We start from the raw sequence: 20,131 nt of genomic DNA, 5'->3' as shown, positions 1-20,131 counted from the left end.
CGGCAGGGGGTTCTGTCAGTGATTCAGGGCACTCCTCGGTACCGTGCACACTGAGGTAACCTGCGGTACCGCCGCCTCCTTCCTCGCGGGCCCGGTTTCCATGGTGATGGTTACTGACGAGTGAATCCGGGAGGGGCGGAGCTGTTATTAACCCTTCTACCTGTCATCATTCACCTTTTTTTTTATGGTGGGCGTGTCCAGTGGGTTCAGTGAAATGTTTCTGAGGGAGAGGTTGGAACAAACCATCTTCGGCGCAGGGGGTGGTTTCGGACTGTACCACCTCTTCCGTGTTATGGATGTGTGAGCGCCGCAGTCGCCGCCTCTCCCGCTGGATTGTGTGCGGCTCCGTTCCCAGTCATGGAGCTTTTCCAAGCCAAGGACCATTATATCCTGCAGAGTGGGGACCGGGCCGTGTGGTGCAGCCGCCAGGACGGGGCCCTCAGCAGCCGCCCAGGTCAGTCACATATGGACAGAAAGGCAGGTAATGATGGACTGCGGGGGCCCCCGAGGTGTCTGACAGGCTGGCTGACAACACCTGGGGGAGCTGGGATTGAGAGCATGGTAGTTGTCACTCAACTTTCCCAAAAGCTGAGGGGCCAGCTGTGTGAGAGAGGGGCCCAGAGGGGTCGGCTGTGTGAGAGAGGGGCCCAGAGGAGCTGACTGTGTGAGAGAGGGGCCCAGAGGGGCTGACTGTGTGAGAGAGGGGCCCAGAGGGGTCGGCTGTGTGAGAGAGGGGCCCAGAGGGGTCGGCTGTGTGAGAGAGGGGCCCAGAGGAGCTGACTGTGTGAGAGAGGGGCCCAGAGGAGCTGACTGTGTGAGAGAGGGGCCCAGAGGGGTCGGCTGTGTGAGAGAGGGGCCCAGAGGAGCTGACTGTGTGAGAGAGGGGCCCAGAGGGGCTGACTGTGTGAGAGTGGGGCCCAGAGGGGCTGACTGTGTGAGAGAGGGGCCCAGAGGGGTCGGCTGTGTGAGAGAGGGGCCCAGAGGAGCTGACTGTGTGAGAGAGGGGCCCAGAGGAGCTGACTGTGTGAGAGAGGGGCCCAGAGGGGTCGGCTGTGTGAGAGAGGGGCCCAGAGGAGCTGACTGTGTGAGAGAGGGGCCCAGAGGGGCTGACTGTGTGAGAGAGGGGCCCAGAGGGGTCGGCTGTGTGAGAGTGGGGCCGACTGTGTGAGAGAGGGGCCCAGAGGAGCCGGCTGTGTGAGAGAGGGGCCCAGAGGGGCCGGCTGTGTGAGAGAGGGGCCCAGAGGGGCCGGCTGTGTGAGAGAGGGGCCCAGAGGGGTCGGCTGTGTGAGAGAGGGGCCGACTGTGTGAGAGAGGGGCCCAGAGGAGCCAGCTGTGTGAGAGAGGGGCCCAGAGGGGCCGGCTGTGTGAGAGAGGGGCCCAGAGGGGTCGGCTGTGTGAGAGAGGGGCCGACTGTGTGAGAGAGGGGCCCAGAGGAGCCAGCTGTGTGAGAGAGGGGCCCAGAGGGGCCGGCTGTGTGAGAGAGTGGCCCAGAGGGGTCGGCTGTGTGAGAGAGGGGCCCAGAGGGGCCGACTGTGTGAGAGAGGGGCCCAGAGGAGCCAGCTTTGTGAGAGTGGGGCCCAGAGGGGCCGGCTGTGTGAGAGAGGGGCCCAGAGGGGCCGGCTGTGTGAGAGAGGGGCCCAGAGGGGCCGGCTGTGTGAGAGAGGGGCCCAGAGGGGCCGGCTGTGTGAGAGAGGGGCCCAGAGGGGCCGACTGTGTGAGAGAGGGGCCCAGAGGGGCCGGCTGTGTGAGAGAGGGGCCCAGAGGGGCCGACTGTGTGAGAGAGGGGCCCAGAGGGGCCGGCTGTGTGAGAGAGGGGCCCAGAGGGGCCGACTGTGTGAGAGAGGGGCCCAGAGGGGCCGGCTGTGTGAGAGAGGGGCCCAGAGGGGCCGGCTGTGTGAGAGAGGGGCCCAGAGGGGCCGGCTGTGTGAAAGAGGGGCCCAGAGGAGCCGGCTGTGTGAGAGTGGGGCCGAGAGGGGCCGACTGTGTGAGAGAGGGGCCGGCTGTGTGAGAGAGGGGCCGGCTGTGTGAGAGAGGGGCCGGCTGTGTGAGAGAGGGGCCGACTGTGTGGGAGTGGGGCCCGGAGGGGCCGACTGTGTGGGAGTGGGGCCCGGAGGGGCCGACTGTGTGGGAGTGGGGCCCGGAGGGGCCGACTGTGTGGGAGTGGGGCCCGGAGGGGCCGACTGTGTGGGAGTGGGGCCCGGAGGGGCCGACTGTGTGGGAGTGGGGCCCGGAGGGGCCGACTGTGTGGGAGTGGGGCCCGGAGGGGCCGACTGTGTGGGAGTGGGGCCCGGAGGGGCCGACTGTGTGGGAGTGGGGCCGGCTGTCACGGCGGGCGTGCACTCAGTCTAACAGATAACGCACCGATCAGGCTCTGGGCGAGAGACAGGGAAGGGTCACCTCCTAGCTAATCCCTGACCTCTTTCCCTGCACTGCTCAGCCCACCTACAGACCTTTAAGGTAGGTATGAGGTGTCCCCGTGCCTGGGCTGACAAAACCCTGAATTCCCTGAGATGGTGAAGTAGGGAAATAGGAGCAGCCTGCTCGCACAGAACCTGGATGGGAGAGATGACACAAAACAACCAAACTTGAAATAACACTTCTCTTCCTGAGCTGGAGCAGACAGCCAACCTTCCAAGACCACAATGATGAGTATAATCTGCCCAGAGCACTGTCTGGTTTACTATTTAAACTAATGACTCCACCCAGTGCACCTGATGAGGGGCGGATCCAGCACGGCTCCAAAACAAACACTAAACTCGTGCTGCTATCCTGGCCGACCTCCGCACATCGTCAGAGTGGGGCATGACACCGGCTGTGTGAGAGAGGGGCCCAGAGGCACCGGCTGTGTGAGAGAGGGGCTGACTGTGTGGGAGTGGGGCCCAGAGGGGCCGGCTGTGTGAGAGAGGGGCCCAGAGGCGCCGACTGTGTGAGAGAGGGGCCGACTGTGTGAGAGAGGGGCCAACTGTGTGGGAGTGGGGCCCAAAGGGGCCAACTGTGTGGGAGTGGGGCCCAAAGGGGCCGGCTGTGTGAGAGAGGGGCCCAGAGGCACCGACTGTGTGGGAGAGGGGCCGACTGTGTGGGAGAGGGGCCGACTGTATGGGAGTGGGGCCCAGAGGGGCTGACTGTATGGGAGAGGGACCGACTGTGTGGGAGTGGGGCCCAGAGGGACCGACTGTGTGGGAGTGGGGCCCAGAGGGGCCGACTGTGTGGGAGTGGGGCCCGGAGGGGCCGACTGTGTGGGAGTGGGGCCCGGAGGGGCCGACTGTGTGGGAGTGGGGCCCGGAGGGGCCGACTGTGTGGGAGTGGGGCCCGGAGGGGCCGACTGTGTGGGAGTGGGGCCCGGAGGGGCCGACTGTGTGGGAGTGGGGCCCGGAGGGGCCGACTGTGTGGGAGTGGGGCCCGGAGGGGCCGACTGTGTGGGAGTGGGGCCCGGAGGGGCCGACTGTGTGGGAGTGGGGCCCGACTGTGTGGGAGTGGGGCCCGACTGTGTGGGAGTGGGGCCCGACTGTGTGGGAGTGGGGCCCGACTGTGTGGGAGTGGGGCCCGACTGTGTGGGAGTGGGGCCCGACTGTGTGGGAGTGGGGCCCGACTGTGTGGGAGTGGGGCCCGGAGGGGCCGACTGTGTGGGAGTGGGGCCCGGAGGGGCCGACTGTGTGGGAGTGGGGCCGACTGTGTGGGAGTGGGGCCGACTGTGTGGGAGTGGGGCCCGGAGGGGCCGACTGTGTGGGAGTGGGGCCCGGAGGGGCCGACTGTGTGGGAGTGGGGCCCGGAGGGGCCGACTGTGTGGGAGTGGGACCGACTGTGTGGGAGTGGGGCCCAGAGGGGCCGACTGTGTGGGAGTGGGACCGACTGTGTGGGAGTGGGGCCCGGAGGGGCCGACTGTGTGGGAGTGGGGCCCGGAGGGGCCGACTGTGTGGGAGTGGGGCCCGGAGGGGCCGACTGTGTGGGAGTGGGGCCCGGAGGGGCCGACTGTGTGGGAGTGGGGCCCGGAGGGGCCGACTGTGTGGGAGTGGGACCGACTGTGTGGGAGTGGGGCCCGGAGGGGCCGACTGTGTGGGAGTGGGACCGACTGTGTGGGAGTGGGGCCCGGAGGGGCCGACTGTGTGGGAGTGGGGCCCGGAGGGGCCGACTGTGTGGGAGTGGGGCCCGGAGGGGCCGACTGTGTGGGAGTGGGGCCCGGAGGGGCCGACTGTGTGGGAGAGGGGCCGATCCAAACCCCACGGTGCAGCACAATGTGCTCGCTGCCACATTCCGTCCTCCTCCACTTGTCTCTAAGGCTACAAATTGCAGATCCGCAAAACATGGATACCGGCCGCGTGCGTTCCACGTATTGCGTAACGCACAGGGACAGCGCTATATAGAAAATGCTCTATATTTGTGTGGGGCCGTGGAATGGAACTACGGATGTGGACAGCACACTGTCTTCTGTCTGCATCGTTTGTGGCCCCGTTGTCTCCGCACCCGTTCATACCGTCTTAAGATGGAGGAGGGGCTGAGGGCGTGAGATGCAGTCGATTCCGCAGCAGCATACTGCCTGGTCCTTCAGTGCTACCAAACATACAGGAGAATCTAGTACTACTTGCCTCTTGCATCCAGTGACGTCTCCTCTGATGTAGACGCTCTCTTCCCTCATCTTCTCCCCTAGGACCAGACCGCCATGACAACTTCTTTCAGCCACACATTGTCACGCAGACATCACCCTGCCCACCTTGGTGCCCCAGCAATGCCCACCTTCTGCCCCCCCAGTATCGTGCCTGCTGTGCTCCCCAATGCACTACTACACTGCAGAGAAAAGTGCCTCCAGTAATAATGCCCCCTTAGCAGTAATATTGTGCCCCAGGGTTAAAACTGCCCTTATAATGCCCCGTATTGTGTCCCCAGTATTAATACTCTCTATACTGCCACCTCTACAGCCCCCTCAGACATAATGCCCCCTATAGTGCCCCCAGTAATGTTTCCTGTGGTCAAGAATACTCGCCCAAGTTCGGCTCCCAGCTGCAGGCCTACATCCTGAGGTGCCCGGGCCAGATGGTGGCGATGACATCATTGCTCCATGAGATCCTATTCGCTGCATGATAGGCCTCAGGCGGGTGAACAACGGGGCAGGGAGCCCTTGGCCGCCGTGCCCATCCAGAGCTCCCTTGTTCACATGTTTGTGGAGACTGCAGAACCTACTGCTGATGGGTGAAGGGGCGTCTGTCCCAGGTCTATGGCCCTCGTCTTGTTCTTCATGGCTGTTCTCTCTCTTCTCTTGGCAGCCACAGACCTGCTTCTGGCCTGGAACCCGATCTGCCTGGGGCTGGTGGAAGGAATCATCGGGAAGGTGCAGCTGCACGCAGGTGAGACGCCACCGGGGCCGCAGCGCGTGCGCAGTCAGCTCTGGGCTGGGCTCCTGTGACTCATGAGGTCATGATGGGTGATTAAACCTCTAGGATTACCAATGGAGGGGAACGTCACTTCAGAAGTATGTGACCCTCTGACCTGCGCCGCTTGTGGTGGCCTTCTGTCTGCAGGAACGCCATCACCCCTCCCCCCCCATAACTGAGGATGAAGATGCTGATCAGTAAATCATCCCCCCCCCCCCCAAAACTGAGGATGAAGACCCTGGTCAGTAAATCATCCCCCCCCCCCATAACTGAGTATGGAGATGCTGATCGGTACCCCCCCCCCCCCCATAACTGAGTATGGAGATGCTGATCGGTACCCCCCCCCCCCCCCCATAACTGAGTATGGAGATGCTGATCGGTACCCCCCCCCCCATAACTGAGTATGGAGATGCTGATCGGTACCCCCCCCCCCCCCCCCATAACTGAGTATGGAGATGCTGATCGGTACCCCCCCATAACTGAGTATGGAGATGCTCGATCAGTACCCCCCCCCCCCCCATAACTGAGTATGGAGTTGCTGATCGGTACACCCCCATAACTGAGTATGGAGATGCTGATCGGTACCCCCCCCCCATAACTGAGTATGGAGATGCTGATCGGTACCCCCCCCCCCCCCCATAACTGAGTATGGAGATGCTGATCGGTACCCCCCCCCCCCCATAACTGAGTATGGAGATGCTGATCCGGTACCCCCCCCCCCCCCATAACTGAGTATGGAGATGCTGATCGGTACCCCCCCCCCATAACTGAGTATGGAGATGCTGATCGGTACCCCCCCATAACTGAGTATGGAGATGCTGATCGGTACCCCCCCATAACTGAGTATGGAGATGCTGATCAGTACCCCCCCCCATAACTGAGTATGGAGCTGCTGATCGGTACACCCCCATAACTGAGTATGGAGATGCTGATCGGTACCCCCCCCCCCATAACTGAGTATGGAGATGCTGATCGGTACCCCCCCCCCCCCCCCCATAACTGAGTATGGAGATGCTGATCGGTACCCCCCCCCCCCCATAACTGAGTATGGAGCTGCTGATCGGTACCCCCCCCATAACTGAGTATGGAGATGCTGATCGGTACCCCCCCCCCCCCCATAACTGAGTATGGAGATGCTGATCGGTACCCCCCCCCATAACTGAGTATGGAGATGCTGATCGGTACCCCCCCCCCATAACTGAGTATGGAGATGCTGATCGGTACCCCCCCCCCCCCATAACTGAGTATGGAGATGCTGATCGGTACCCCCCCCCCCATAACTGAGTATGGAGCTGCTGATCGGTACCCCCCCATAACTGAGTATGGAGATGCTGATCGGTACCCCCCCCATAACTGAGGATAAAGACACTGATCAGTAAACCCCCCCTTCCCCCATAACTGAGGATGGAGACGCTGATCATGAAACCCCCCCCCCCCATAACTGAGGATGGAGACGCTGATCATGAAACCCCCCCCCCCATAACTGAGGATGGAGACGCTGATCGGTAAACCCCCCCCCCCCTCCCCTCTAGAACTGAGGATGAAGATCCCGATCAGTAAGGGTTGGGTTGGGTATGATGCAGTGGTGTAGCTAGGCTTTCTAGCGCCCGAGGCAAGGATCCCCCCCCCCCCCTTGCACTTGTTACTCAAATTTACATAAAGGCGCTGCAGCAAATCTTTTTTACACTAAGCCACTCCTCTAGCTACACCTACAGCAGGGATGGCCGACCTGAGGCTTTCCAGCAAAACTACAACTCCCAGCATGCCCATGCTACAGCTGGGCATGGTGGGAGTTGGAGAGCCGCAGGTTGGCCATCCTTGACCTAGTGTATTATAATCAGCGCCTACACGGCGGTGCCAATACACCTTGCATTAAGAGACAGAACCCCAGGTCCTACCTCATCCAGGGTGTCTCCTATTTCGTTGTGATGTCCTCTGGTTCTGTCTCATCCAGGGTGTCACTGATGTGGGCGTGATGTCCTCTGGTTCTACCTCATCCAGGGTGTCACTGGTGTTGGCGTGATGTCTTCTGGTTCTACCTCATCCAGGGTGTCACTGATGTGGGCATGATGTCCTCTGGTTCTACCTCATCCAGGGTGTCACTGGTGTTGGCATGATGTCCTCTGGTTCTGTCTCATCCAGGGTGTCACTGATGTGGGCGTGATGTCCTCTGGTTCTACCTCATCCAGGGTGTCACTGGTGTTGGCGTGATGTCTTCTGGTTCTACCTCATCCAGGGTGTCACTGATGTGGGCATGATGTCCTCTGGTTCTACCTCATCCAGGGTGTCACTGGTGTTGGCATGATGTCCTCTGGTTCTACCTCATCCAGGATGTCACTGATGTGGGCGTGATGTCTTCTGGTTCTACCTCATCCAGGGTGTCACTGGTGTTGGCATGATGTCCTCTGGTTCTACCTCATCCAGGGTGTCACTGATGTGGGCGTGTTGTCTTCTGGTTCTACCTCATCCAGGGTGTCAGTGGTGTTGCCATGATGTCCTCTGGTTCTACCTCATCCAGGGTGTCAGTGGTGTTGGCATGCTGTCCTCTGGTTCTACCTCATCCAGGGTGTCACTGGTGTTGGCATGATGTCCTCTGGTACTACCTCATCCAGGGTGTCACTGATGTGGGCGTGATGTCTTCTGGTTCTACCTCATCCAGGGTGTTCCTGGCATCGGTGTGATGTCCTCTGGTTCTACCTCATCCAGGGTGTTGCTGGCATCGGTGTGATGTCCGCCTCTTCCAGAGTGTCGTTGGCGTGATGTTAGCAGGTCCTACCTCATCCAGGGTGTCACTGGTGTCGGCATGATGTCCTCTGGTTCTAACTCATCCAGGGTGTCACTGGTGTTGGCATGATGTCCTCTGGTTCTACCTCATCCAGGGTGTCACTGGTGTTGGCATGATGTCCTCTGGTTCTACCTCATCCAGGGTGTCACTGGTGTTGGCGTGATGCCCTCTGGTACTACCTCATCCAGGGTGTCACTGGTGTCGGCATGATGTCCTCTGGTTCTAACTCATCGAAGGTGTCGCTGGTGTCAACGTGATGTCCACTGGTCCTACCTCTTCCAGGGTATCGCTGGCGTCGGCATGATGTCTGCTTATCCAGGGTGCCTTGTGCCCCCTCCTGTCACGGACGTTCCCGCGACAGGTGGCAAGAGATTTTGAGACTGGCAACACGTGGTTTCATCTGACAGGTTTTCCTTGTGGATCAGTAGATGTCTGTGTTGTTTCTAGTAATGGCCGCACCCCTTGCCTCAGGTGTTGCAAATGTGGTCATTTAACCTTCCTTGTTTATGGTTGCTTCTCCCACAATGCTGTGCGGTTTATAGCTTCAGTTTCAGTTGTGGATAGTTGGTGAGTGGATCTCGGCTGAGTTCCTGGTGCTTCCATTGCTCCTTTTGAAGTTAAGTCTTTCCTTCCCCTTTTGTATTTTGTATGGGTTCTGTGTGTTGCATTTCCCTATTGTTTGTATTGGGCCTGAAGTAGACTCCTGTTTCGTCCTTCCTTTTGGAGGAACAGGTAGTGTTGTCCCTGCCCTTAGTACCAGGGTCCCATAGGGCTAGAGACTCCTCAAGGTATTAATGCGTATGAACTCCCCTACCTCCTATTTCGTTGTGATGTCCTCTGGTTCTGTCTCATCCAGGGTGTCACTGATGTGGGCATGATGTCCTCTGGTTCTACCTCATCCAGGGTGTCACTGATGTGGGCGTGATGTCCTCTGGTTCTACCTCATCCAGGGTGTCACTGATGTGGGCGTGATGTCCTCTGGTTCTACCTCATCCAGGGTGTCACTGATGTGGGCGTGATGTCCTCTGGTTCTACCTCATCCAGGGTGTCACTGATGTGGGCGTGATGTCCTCTGGTTCTACCTCATCCAGGGTGTCACTGGTGTTGGCGTGATGTCTTCTGGTTCTACCTCATCCAGGGTGTCACTGATGTGGGCATGATGTCCTCTGGTTCTACCTCATCCAGGGTGTCAGTGGTGTTGGCATGATGTCCTCTGGTTCTACCTCATCCAGGGTGTCACTGGTGTTGGCATGATGTCCTCTGGTTCTACCTCATCCAGGATGTCACTGATGTGGGCGTGATGTCTTCTGGTTCTACCTCATCCAGGGTGTTACTGGTGTTGGCATGATGTCCTCTGGTTCTACCTCATCCAGGATGTCACTGATGTGGGCGTGATGTCTTCTGGTTCTACCTCATCCAGGGTGTCACTGGTGTTGGCATGATGTCCTCTGGTTCTACCTCATCCAGGGTGTCACTGATGTGGGCGTGATGTCTTCTGGTTCTACCTCATCCAGGGTGTCACTGGTGTTGGCATGATGTCCTCTGGTTCTACCTCATCCAGGGTGTCACTGGTGTTGGCGTGATGTCTTCTGGTTCTACCTCATTCAGGGTGTCACTGATGTGGGCGTGATGTCTTCTGGTTCTACCTCATCCAGGGTGTCACTGATGTGGGCGTGATGTCCTCTGGTTCTACCTCATCCAGGGTGTCACTGGTGTTGGCGTGATGCCCTCTGGTACTACCTAATCCAGGATGCCCTCTGGTACTACCTCATCCAGGGTGTCACTGGTGTTGGCATGATGTCCTCTGGTTCTACCTCATCCAGGGTGTCACTGGTATTGGCATGATGTCCTCTGGTTCTACCTCATCCAGGATGTCACTGATGTGGGCGTGATGTCCTCTGGTTCTACCTCATCCAGGATGTCACTGATGTGGGCGTGATGTCTTCTGGTTCTACCTCATCCAGGGTGTCACTGGTGTTGGCATGATGTCCTCTGGTTCTACCTCATCCAGGGTGTCACTGGTGTTGGTGTGATGCCCTCTGGTACTACCTCATCCAGGGTGTCACTGGTGTCGGCATGATGTCCTCTGGTTCTAACTCATCGAAGGTGTCGCTGGTGTCAACGTGATGTCCACTGGTCCTACCTCTTCCAGGGTATCGCTGGCGTCGGCATGATGTCTGCTTATCCAGGGTGCCTTGTGCCCCCTCCTGTCATGGACGTTCCCGCGACAGGTGGCAAGAGATTTTGAGACTGGCAACACGTGGTTTGATCTGACAGGTTTTCCTTGTGGATCAGTAGGTGTCTGTGTTGTTTCTGGTAATGGCCGCACCCCTTGCCTCAGGTGTTGCAAATGTGGTCATTTAACCTTCCTTGTTTATGGTTGCTTCTCCCACAATGCTGTGCGGTTTATAGCTTCAGTTTCAGTTGTGGATATTTGGTGAGTGGATCTCGGCTGAGTTCCTGGTGCTTCCATTGCTCCTTTTGAAGTTAAGTCTTTCCTTCCCCTTTTGTATTTTGTATGGGTTCTGTGTGTTGCATTTCCCTATTGTTTGTATTGGGCCTGAAGTAGACTCCTGTTTCGTCCTTCCTTTTGGAGGAACAGGTAGTGTTGTCCCTGCCCTTAGTACCAGGGTCCCATAGGGCTAGAGACTCCTCAAGGTATTAATGCGTATGAACTCCCCTACCTCTGGGGTCTGTTCATACTGGTAGTCAGTTAGGGTTTTCAGTAGGAGGTGTCCCTTTTCCTTCCCTAGTTCTCAGGCCTGATTTCGCTGTGGTCTTGTCTCCTCCTTGTGCCCCCCTCGCTGTGGTCTTGTCTCCTCCTTGTGCCCCCCTCGCTGTGGTCTTGTCTCCTCCTTGTGCCCCCCTCGCTGTGGTCTTGTCTCCTCCTTGTGCCCCCCTCGCTGTGGTCTTGTCTCCTCCTTGTGCCCCCCTCGCTGTGGTCTTGTCTCCTCCTTGTGCCCCCCTCGCTGTGGTCTTGTCTCCTCCTTGTGCCCCCCTCGCTGTGGTCTTGTCTCCTTCTTGTGCCCCCCTTGCTGTGGTCTTGTCTCCTTCTTGTGCCCCCCTCGCTGTGGTCTTGTCTCCTTCTTGTGCCCCCCTCGCTGTGGTCTTGTGCCCCCCTCGCTGTGGTCTTGTCTCCTCCTTGTGCCCCCCTCGCTGTGGTCTTGTCTCCTTCTTGTGCCCCCCTTGCTGTGGTCTTGTCTCCTTCTTGTGCCCCCCCTCGCTGTGGTCTTGTCTCCTTCTTGTGCCCCCCTCGCTGTGGTCTTGTGCCCCCCTCGCTGTGGTCTTGTCTCCTCCTTGTGCCCCCCTCGCTGTGGTCTTGTCTCCTCCTTGTGCCCCCCTCGCTGTGGTCTTGTCTCCTCCTTGTGCCCCCCTCGCTGTGGTCTTGTCTCCTCCTTGTGCCCCCCTCGCTGTGGTCTTGTCTCCTCCTTGTGCCCCCCTCGCTGTGGTCTTGTCTCCTCCTTGTGCCCCCCTCGCTGTGGTCCCAGCAGCAGCAGATGCGCTGACACCCACACCCGTCGTGCAGGAGGCTGGTTCCCAGACTTTCACCTCCCCTCCCCCACAGCCAGCAGCACGATGTGCGGCCTGCAGGGGAGCGGCGGTGAATCAGGGAGCGGACGCCTCCCTGCTTCACTATGTAAATGAACTGCCCTTCGGTTTGCCCTCTCCCAGACCCTTCCCCTGGGTGGGTGTGAGGTGGATAGGGGGTATGATGTGGATGGGGGGGGGGTGAGATGGGGTGGATAGGGGGTATAAGTTGGGTGTGTGTGAGATGGCTGGGTATGAGGTGGATGGGGGGGGTATGACGTGGATGGGGTGTATTAGTTGGGGGGGGTGTGAGATGGGTAGGTATGAGGTGGATGGGTGGGTATGACATGGGGGGTATGACATAGATGGGGGGTATAAGTTGGGGTTGGTGATATGGCTGGGTATGAGGTAGACTGGTATGAGGTGGGTGGGTGGGTAGGAATGAGGTAGATGAGTATGAGGTGGGTGGGTATGAGGTGGATTGGTGGGTATGACATGGATGGGGGGTATAAGTTGGGGTTGGTGATATGGCTGGGTATGAGGTAGACTGGTATGAGGTGGATGAGTATGAGGTGGGTATGACATGGATGGGGGGTATAAGTTGGGGTTGGTGATATGGCTGGGTATGAGGTAGACTGGTATGAGGTGGATGAGTATGAGGTGGGTATGAAATGGATGGGGGGTATAAGTTGGGGTTGGTGATATGGCTGGGTATGAGGTAGACTGGTATGAGGTGGATGAGTATGAGGTGGGTATGACATGGATGGGGGGTATAAGTTGGGGTTGGTGATATGGCCGGGTATGAGGTAGACTGGTATGAGGTGGATGAGTATGAGGTGGGTGGGTAGGTAGGTATGAGGTAGACGAGTATGAGGTGGGTGGGTATGACATGGATGGGGGGTATAAGTTGGGGTTGGTGATATGGCCGGGTATGAGGTAGACTGGTATGAGGTGGATGAGTATGAGGTAGGTAGGTAGGTATGAGGTGGGTGGGTATGACATGGATGGGGGGTATAAGTTGGGGTTGGTGATATGGCTGGGTATGAGGTGGATGAGTATGAGGTGGGTGAGTATGAGGTGGGTGGGTAGGTATGAGGTAGACTGGTATGAGGTGGGTGGGCAGGCGTGATTGCTGACATTAGTTGGCATTGTATATGGGGCGGACATGAGGATGTTATGTGTAAGGTACAATGGTCCAGGGTTGTCTCTAGCTGTGTGAGCAGGCCTCGGTCCGGGTGCTGAGAGCCCACTCGTGGAGAAGCGTCGTGTCCCCTTCTATCCTTGGATGGGGGCGATCAGTGGGGGTTCCAGCCCTGAACAGATCCTCTGACATTTCTTTCTGGCAAAGGCTTTCTGAAAGAGCCGTTGCTCTATTTCCATAGGACTGGCCCTTAGTTCCACGTGGGGCTGGCACCCGGCAGGCGCAGGACACACTGCTTGCAGTGGAGACGTAGAGAGGACTATGTTGGCTATGACTGTTCTCTGTGCCCTCAGGATGCAGATAACGTGACCTCAGCATTCAGCTTATCATCATGACTTCATGCAGAAGACTAGAGTAGGCGGCTGGTCCTCAGGACAGGCCTCATAGCCGGTTCTGATGGACTCTGCTGGGTTCTACTGGGCTCTGCCAGGTTCTACTGGGCAGCACTGATAGACTTTGCTGGGTTCTGATGGACTCTGCTGGTTTGAACTACCCCTAACCCCAGCCCCTCAGAAGGTTAGTCATTTGCTGAGGATAGAGTAGCCCGAACACAAGTCTTTGGAGGAATCTGGGTCAGGGTGGTGGCCCCTATATCTGGATCTCTCGGGCTGCCGTACATCTGCTGTTCCTGTTGTGTACCACATATTAAAACAGCCCCACGGGCTTCCCTTCCACAGACCTCCCCTGGTGGCTTCTACTTATTCGTCAGAAATCCTTGATTGGAGTCCTTCCAGAAGGCCACGAAATCTACAAAATCAGTAAGATTGCTGTCATCCCATTGTCAGCCGCCGAACCGCAAGACCTTGAGCTCGAGGTAGGTGTGAACTGAGACTGAAACGCGCGGATCTCCCCAGGCGTCTGCGTACATGGCCGTCTATAGTATTACAGTACTGTGTAGTAGTGCTATATACTGTATAATGTAGTCTCTAGTATTACAGTACTGTGTAGTAGTGCTATATATAATGTAGTCTCTAGTATTACAGTACTGTGTAGTAGTGCTATATATAATGTAGTCTCTAGTATTACAGTACTGTGTAGTAGTGCTATATATAATGTAGTCTCTAGTATTACAGTACTGTGTAGTAGTGCTATATATAATGTAGTCTCTAGTATTACAGTACTGTGTAGTAGTGCTATATACTGTATAATGTAGTCTCTAGTATTACAGTACTGTGTAGTAGTGCTATATATAATGTATTCTCTAGTATTACAGTACTGTGTAGTAGTGCTATATATAATGTAGTCTCTAGTATTACAGTACTGTGTAGTAGTGATCTATATAATGTAGTCTCTAGTATTACAGTACTGTGTAGTAGTGATATATATAATGTAGTCTCTAGTATTACAGTACTGTGTAGTAGTGCTATATATAATGTAGTCTCTAGTATTACAGTACTGTGTAGTAGTGCTATATATAATGTAGTCTCTAGTATTACAGTACTGTGTAGTAGTGCTATATATAATGTAGTCTCTAGTATTACAGTACTGTGTAGTAGTGATATATACTGTATAATGTAGTCTCTAGTATTACAGTACTGTGTAGTAGTGCTATATATAATGTATTCTCTAGTATTACAGTACTGTGTAGTAGTGCTATATATAATGTAGTCTCTAGTATTACAGTACTGTGTAGTAGTGATCTATATAATGTAGTCTCTAGTATTACAGTACTGTGTAGTAGTGATATATATAATGTAGTCTCTAGTATTACAGTACTGTGTAGTAGTGCTATATATAATGTAGTCTCTAGTATTACAGTACTGTGTAGTAGTGCTATATATAATGTAGTCTCTAGTATTACAGTACTGTGTGGTAGTGCTATATATAATGTAGTCTAGTATTACAGTACTGTGTAGTGTGATATATATAATGTAGTCTCTAGTATTACAGTACTGTGTAGTAGTGCTATATATAATGCCGTCTCTAGTATTACAGTACTGTGTAGTAGTGCTATATATAATGTAGTCTCTAGTATTACAGTACTGTGTAGTAGTGATCTATATAATGTAGTCTCTAGTATTAAAGTACTGTGTAGTAGTGCTATATATAATGTAGTCTCTAGTATTACAGTACTGTGTAGTAGTGATCTATATAATGTAGTCTCTAGTATTACAGTACTGTGTAGTAGTGATATATATAATGTAGTCTCTAGTATTACAGTACTGTGTAGTAGTGCTATATATAATGTAGTCTCTAGTATTACAGTACTGTGTAGTAGTGCTATATATAATGTAGTCTCTAGTATTACAGTACTGTGTAGTAGTGCTATATATAATGTAGTCTCTAGTATTACAGTACTGTGTAGTAGTGATATATACTGTATAATGTAGTCTCTAGTATTACAGTACTGTGTAGTAGTGCTATATATAATGTATTCTCTAGTATTACAGTACTGTGTAGTAGTGCTATATATAATGTAGTCTCTAGTATTACAGTACTGTGTAGTAGTGATCTATATAATGTAGTCTCTAGTATTACAGTACTGTGTAGTAGTGATATATATAATGTAGTCTCTAGTATTACAGTACTGTGTAGTAGTGCTATATATAATGTAGTCTCTAGTATTACAGTACTGTGTAGTAGTGCTATATATAATGTAGTCTCTAGTATTACAGTACTGTGTGGTAGTGCTATATATAATGTAGTCTAGTATTACAGTACTGTGTAGTGTGATATATATAATGTAGTCTCTAGTATTACAGTACTGTGTAGTAGTGCTATATATAATGCCGTCTCTAGTATTACAGTACTGTGTAGTAGTGCTATATATAATGTAGTCTCTAGTATTACAGTACTGTGTAGTAGTGATCTATATAATGTAGTCTCTAGTATTAAAGTACTGTGTAATAGTGATATATATAATGTAGTCTCTAGTATTACAGTACTGTGTAGTAGTGCTATATACTGTATAATGTAGTCTCTAGTATTACAGTACTGTGTAGTAGTGCTATATACTGTATAATGTAGTCTCTAGTATTACAGTACTGTGTAGTAGTGCTATATATAATGTAGTCTCTAGTATTACAGTACTGTGTAGTAGTGCTATATATAATGTAGTCTCTAGTATTACAGTACTGTGTAGTAGTGCTATATATAATGAAGTCTCTAGTATTACAGTACTGTGTAGTAGTGCTATATATAATGTAGTCTCTAGTATTACAGTACTGTGTAGTAGTGCTATATATAATGTAGTCTCTAGTATTACAGTACTGTGTAGTAGTGCTATATATAATGTAGTCTCTAGTATTACAGTACTGTGTAGTAGTGCTATATATAATGTAGTCTAGTATTACAGTACTGTGTAGTGTGATATATATAATGTAGTCTCTAGTATTACAGTACTGTGTAGTAGTGCTATATATAATGCCGTCTCTAGTATTACAGTACTGTGTAGTAGTGCTATATATAATGTAGTCTCTAGTATTACAGTACTGTGTAGTAGTGCTATATATAATGTAGTCTAGTATTACAGTACTGTGTAGTAGTGCTATATATAATGTAGTCTCTAGTATTACAGTACTGTGTGGTAGTGATATATATAATGTAGTCTCTAGTATTACAGTACTGTGTAGTAGTGCTATATACTGTATAATGTAGTCTCTAGTATTACAGTACTGTGTAGTAGTGATATATATAATGTAGTCTCTAGTATTACAGTACTGTGTAGTAGTGCTATATATAATGTAGTCTCTAGTATTACAGTACTGTGTAGTAGTGCTATATATAATGTAGTCTAGTATTACAGTACTGTGTAGTAGTGCTATATATAATGTAGTCTCTAGTATTACAGTACTGTGTAGTAGTGCTATATATAATGTAGTCTCTAGTATTACAGTACTGTGTAGTAGTGATATATATAATGAAGTCTCTAGTATTACAGTACTGTGTAGTGTGATATATATAATATAGTCTCTAGTATTACAGTACTGTGTAGTAGTGCTATATATAATGTAGTCTCTAGTATTACAGTACTGTGTAGTAGTGCTATATATAATGTAGTCTCTAGTATTACAGTACTGTGTAGTAGTGCTATATATAATGCCGTCTAGTATTACAGTACTGTGTAGTAGTGCTATATATAATGTAGTCTAGTATTACAGTACTGTGTAGTAGTGCTATATATAATGTAGTCTCTAGTATTACAGTACTGTGTAGTAGTGCTATATATAATGTAGTCTCTAGTATTACAGTACTGTGTAGTAGTGCTATATATAATGTAGTCTAGTATTACAGTACTGTGTAGTAGTGCTATATATAATGTAGTCTCTAGTATTACAGTACTGTGTAGTAGTGATATATATAATGTAGTCTCTAGTATTACAGTACTGTGTAGTAGTGCTATATATAATGTAGTCTCTAGTATTACAGTACTGTGTGGTAGTGCTATATATAATGTAGTCTCTAGTATTACAGTACTGTGTGGTAGTGATATATATAATGTAGTCTCTAGTATTACAGTACTGTGTGGTAGTGATATATATAATGTAGTCTCTAGTATTACAGTACTGTGTAGTAGTGCTATATATAATGTAGTCTCTAGTATTACAGTACTGTGTAGTAGTGCTATATATAATGTAGTCTCTAGTATTACAGTACTGTGTAGTAGTGCTATATATAATGTAGTCTCTAGTATTACAGTACTGTGTAGTAGTGCTATATATAATGTAGTCTCTAGTATTACAGTACTGTGTAGTAGTGCTATATATAATGTAGTCTCTAGTATTACAGTACTGTGTAGTAGTGCTATATATAATGTAGTCTCTAGTATTACAGTACTGTGTAGTAGTGCTATATATAATGTAGTCTCTAGTATTACAGTACTGTGTAGTAGTGCTATATATAATGTAGTCTCTAGTATTACAGTACTGTGTAGTAGTGCTATATATAATGTAGTCTCTAGTATTACAGTACTGTGTGGTAGTGCTATATATAATGTAGTCTCTAGTATTACAGTACTGTGTGGTAGTGATATATATAATGTAGTCTCTAGTATTACAGTACTGTGTGGTAGTGCTATATATAATGTAGTCTCTAGTATTACAGTACTGTGTAGTAGTGCTATATATAATGTAGTCTCTAGTATTACAGTACTGTGTAGTAGTGCTATATATAATGTAGTCTCTAGTATTACAGTACTGTGTAGTAGTGCTATATATAATGTAGTCTCTAGTATTACAGTACTGTGTAGTAGTGCTATATATAATGTAGTCTCTAGTATTACAGTACTGTGTAGTAGTGCTATATATAATGTAGTCTCTAGTATTACAGTACTGTGTAGTAGTGCTATATATAATGTAGTCTCTAGTATTACAGTACTGTGTAGTAGTGCTATATATAATGTAGTCTCTAGTATTACAGTACTGTGTAGTAGTGCTATATATAATGTAGTCTCTAGTATTACAGTACTGTGTGGTAGTGATATATATAATGCCGTCTAGTATTACAGTACTGTGTAGTAGTGATCTATATAATGTAGTCTCTAGTATTACAGTACTGTGTAGTAGTGCTATATATAATGTAGTCTCTAGTATTACAGTACTGTGTAGTAGTGATATATATAATGTAGTCTCTAGTATTACAGTACTGTGTAGTAGTGCTATATATAATGTAGTCTCTAGTATTACAGTACTGTGTGGTAGTGCTATATATAATGTAGTCTCTAGTATTACAGTACTGTGTAGTAGTGATATATATAATGTAGTCTCTAGTATTACAGTACTGTGTAGTAGTGCTATATATAATGTAGTCTCTAGTATTACAGTACTGTGTAGTAGTGCTATATATAATGTAGTCTCTAGTATTACAGTACTGTGTAGTAGTGCTATATATAATGTAGTCTCTAGTATTACAGTACTGTGTAGTAGTGCTATATATAATGTAGTCTCTAGTATTACAGTACTGTGTAGTAGTGCTATATATAATGTAGTCTCTAGTATTACAGTACTGTGTAGTAGTGCTATATATAATGTAGTCTCTAGTATTACAGTACTGTGTAGTAGTGCTATATATAATGTAGTCTCTAGTATTACAGTACTGTGTAGTAGTGCTATATATAATGTAGTCTCTAGTATTACAGTACTGTGTAGTAGTGCTATATATAATGTAGTCTCTAGTATTACAGTACTGTGTAGTAGTGCTATATATAATGTAGTCTCTAGTATTACAGTACTGTGTGGTAGTGATATATATAATGCCGTCTAGTATTACAGTACTGTGTGGTAGTGATCTCGTTGGGATCCCTGAGGATGAGCAGAGTTTTGTCAGCGATCCTGCGCGGCGTAGCAGGGAGACGGGGCGGCTGCGCTGAGTAAGCGGAGTGTACAGGATTCCATACATACCTTCATGTAGAAGTATGTGCCCACCTCCTGGAGTAATGGGACGCTGTATAGTCTGTGTATGTAATATGTCGGCCGCCCTCACAGCTGTAATAGCCCCCGGACCCCGCTGTCGCCCGCTTTTTCTGTGGAGCGCTCCGCCTGGTTCCCCTGACCTGAAGAGGTCGCCGCTTATTATACTTCACTACTCCACCCTTCTAGACTCCTAGCATTTCATGGGTGTATCCGTTAAATGGACATCATTATATGGGTGACGGATCCCAGGGCCCCCCTTTAACCTCCCTGTCTGGTGCTTTTCCCAGTGTGTTCTGTAACTGGGTTCTCCAGGCTCCAGATATTGATCACCTGTCCTCTGGATAGGTCATCAGAATCAGATTTTCGGGTCTCGAACCCCACTGATGTGATACTGATGACCTATCCGACGGACAAGTCATCAATATCTGTAGCCCGGAGAACCCCTTTAAATCGGAGCCAGAAATGCTATGCGAACATAGCCTAACACAGCAGGATAACTGGGAAGGCTTGTATGGAGGACATGTGGAGAGGAGCCACTGGCCAAGGCTGCACCACAGCCGAGCCTGCGTGTGTCTGGGGGCTCGGGGGTAGCGAAGGGTTAATCCTTAACCACACAGGGCACGCCTCGCACTGGGGGAGCACTTTCTGGGGTCCTTGCTTCCTCCGGAGTTACTGACAACTGCCTTTTTTTATGTTTTTTTTTTAGTTGTGCAAGAAACACCATTTTGGCATCAACAAACCGGAGAAGATCACGCAGTCCCCCGACGACTCCAAGTTCCTCCTCAAGACCCTGACTCAGATCAAATCCAATGTCTCTGCCCCCAATAAGAAGAAGGTAAGAAGCATGGCTGCAGCTGGAACCATGCCCGAGGCATCCCTGCTGCCTGTGAGTAGGGGTAGA

The 20,131-nt window shown here is 50.9% G+C and overlaps 1 protein-coding gene across 1 annotated transcript in view; it reads left to right on the top strand.

The window, feature by feature from the left end:
* Nucleotides 1-217: 217 nt before the first annotated feature.
* Nucleotides 218-20,131, top strand: part of INPP5F (inositol polyphosphate-5-phosphatase F) — a 49,572-nt gene continuing 29,658 nt past the window's right edge. The window contains exons 1-4 of the mRNA XM_040435154.1: nt 218-454; nt 5,259-5,339; nt 13,558-13,694; nt 19,937-20,065. Of these exons, the coding sequence (XP_040291088.1) occupies nt 358-454; nt 5,259-5,339; nt 13,558-13,694; nt 19,937-20,065 (444 nt within the window). The 5' untranslated portion in view covers nt 218-357. The remainder of the gene's footprint in view (nt 455-5,258; nt 5,340-13,557; nt 13,695-19,936; nt 20,066-20,131) is intronic.

Source organism: Bufo bufo, chromosome 6, assembly GCF_905171765.1.
Source record: "Bufo bufo chromosome 6, aBufBuf1.1, whole genome shotgun sequence".
NCBI lineage: Eukaryota > Metazoa > Chordata > Amphibia > Anura > Bufonidae > Bufo > Bufo bufo.
This window is presented reverse-complemented; position numbering and strand designations above follow the sequence as displayed.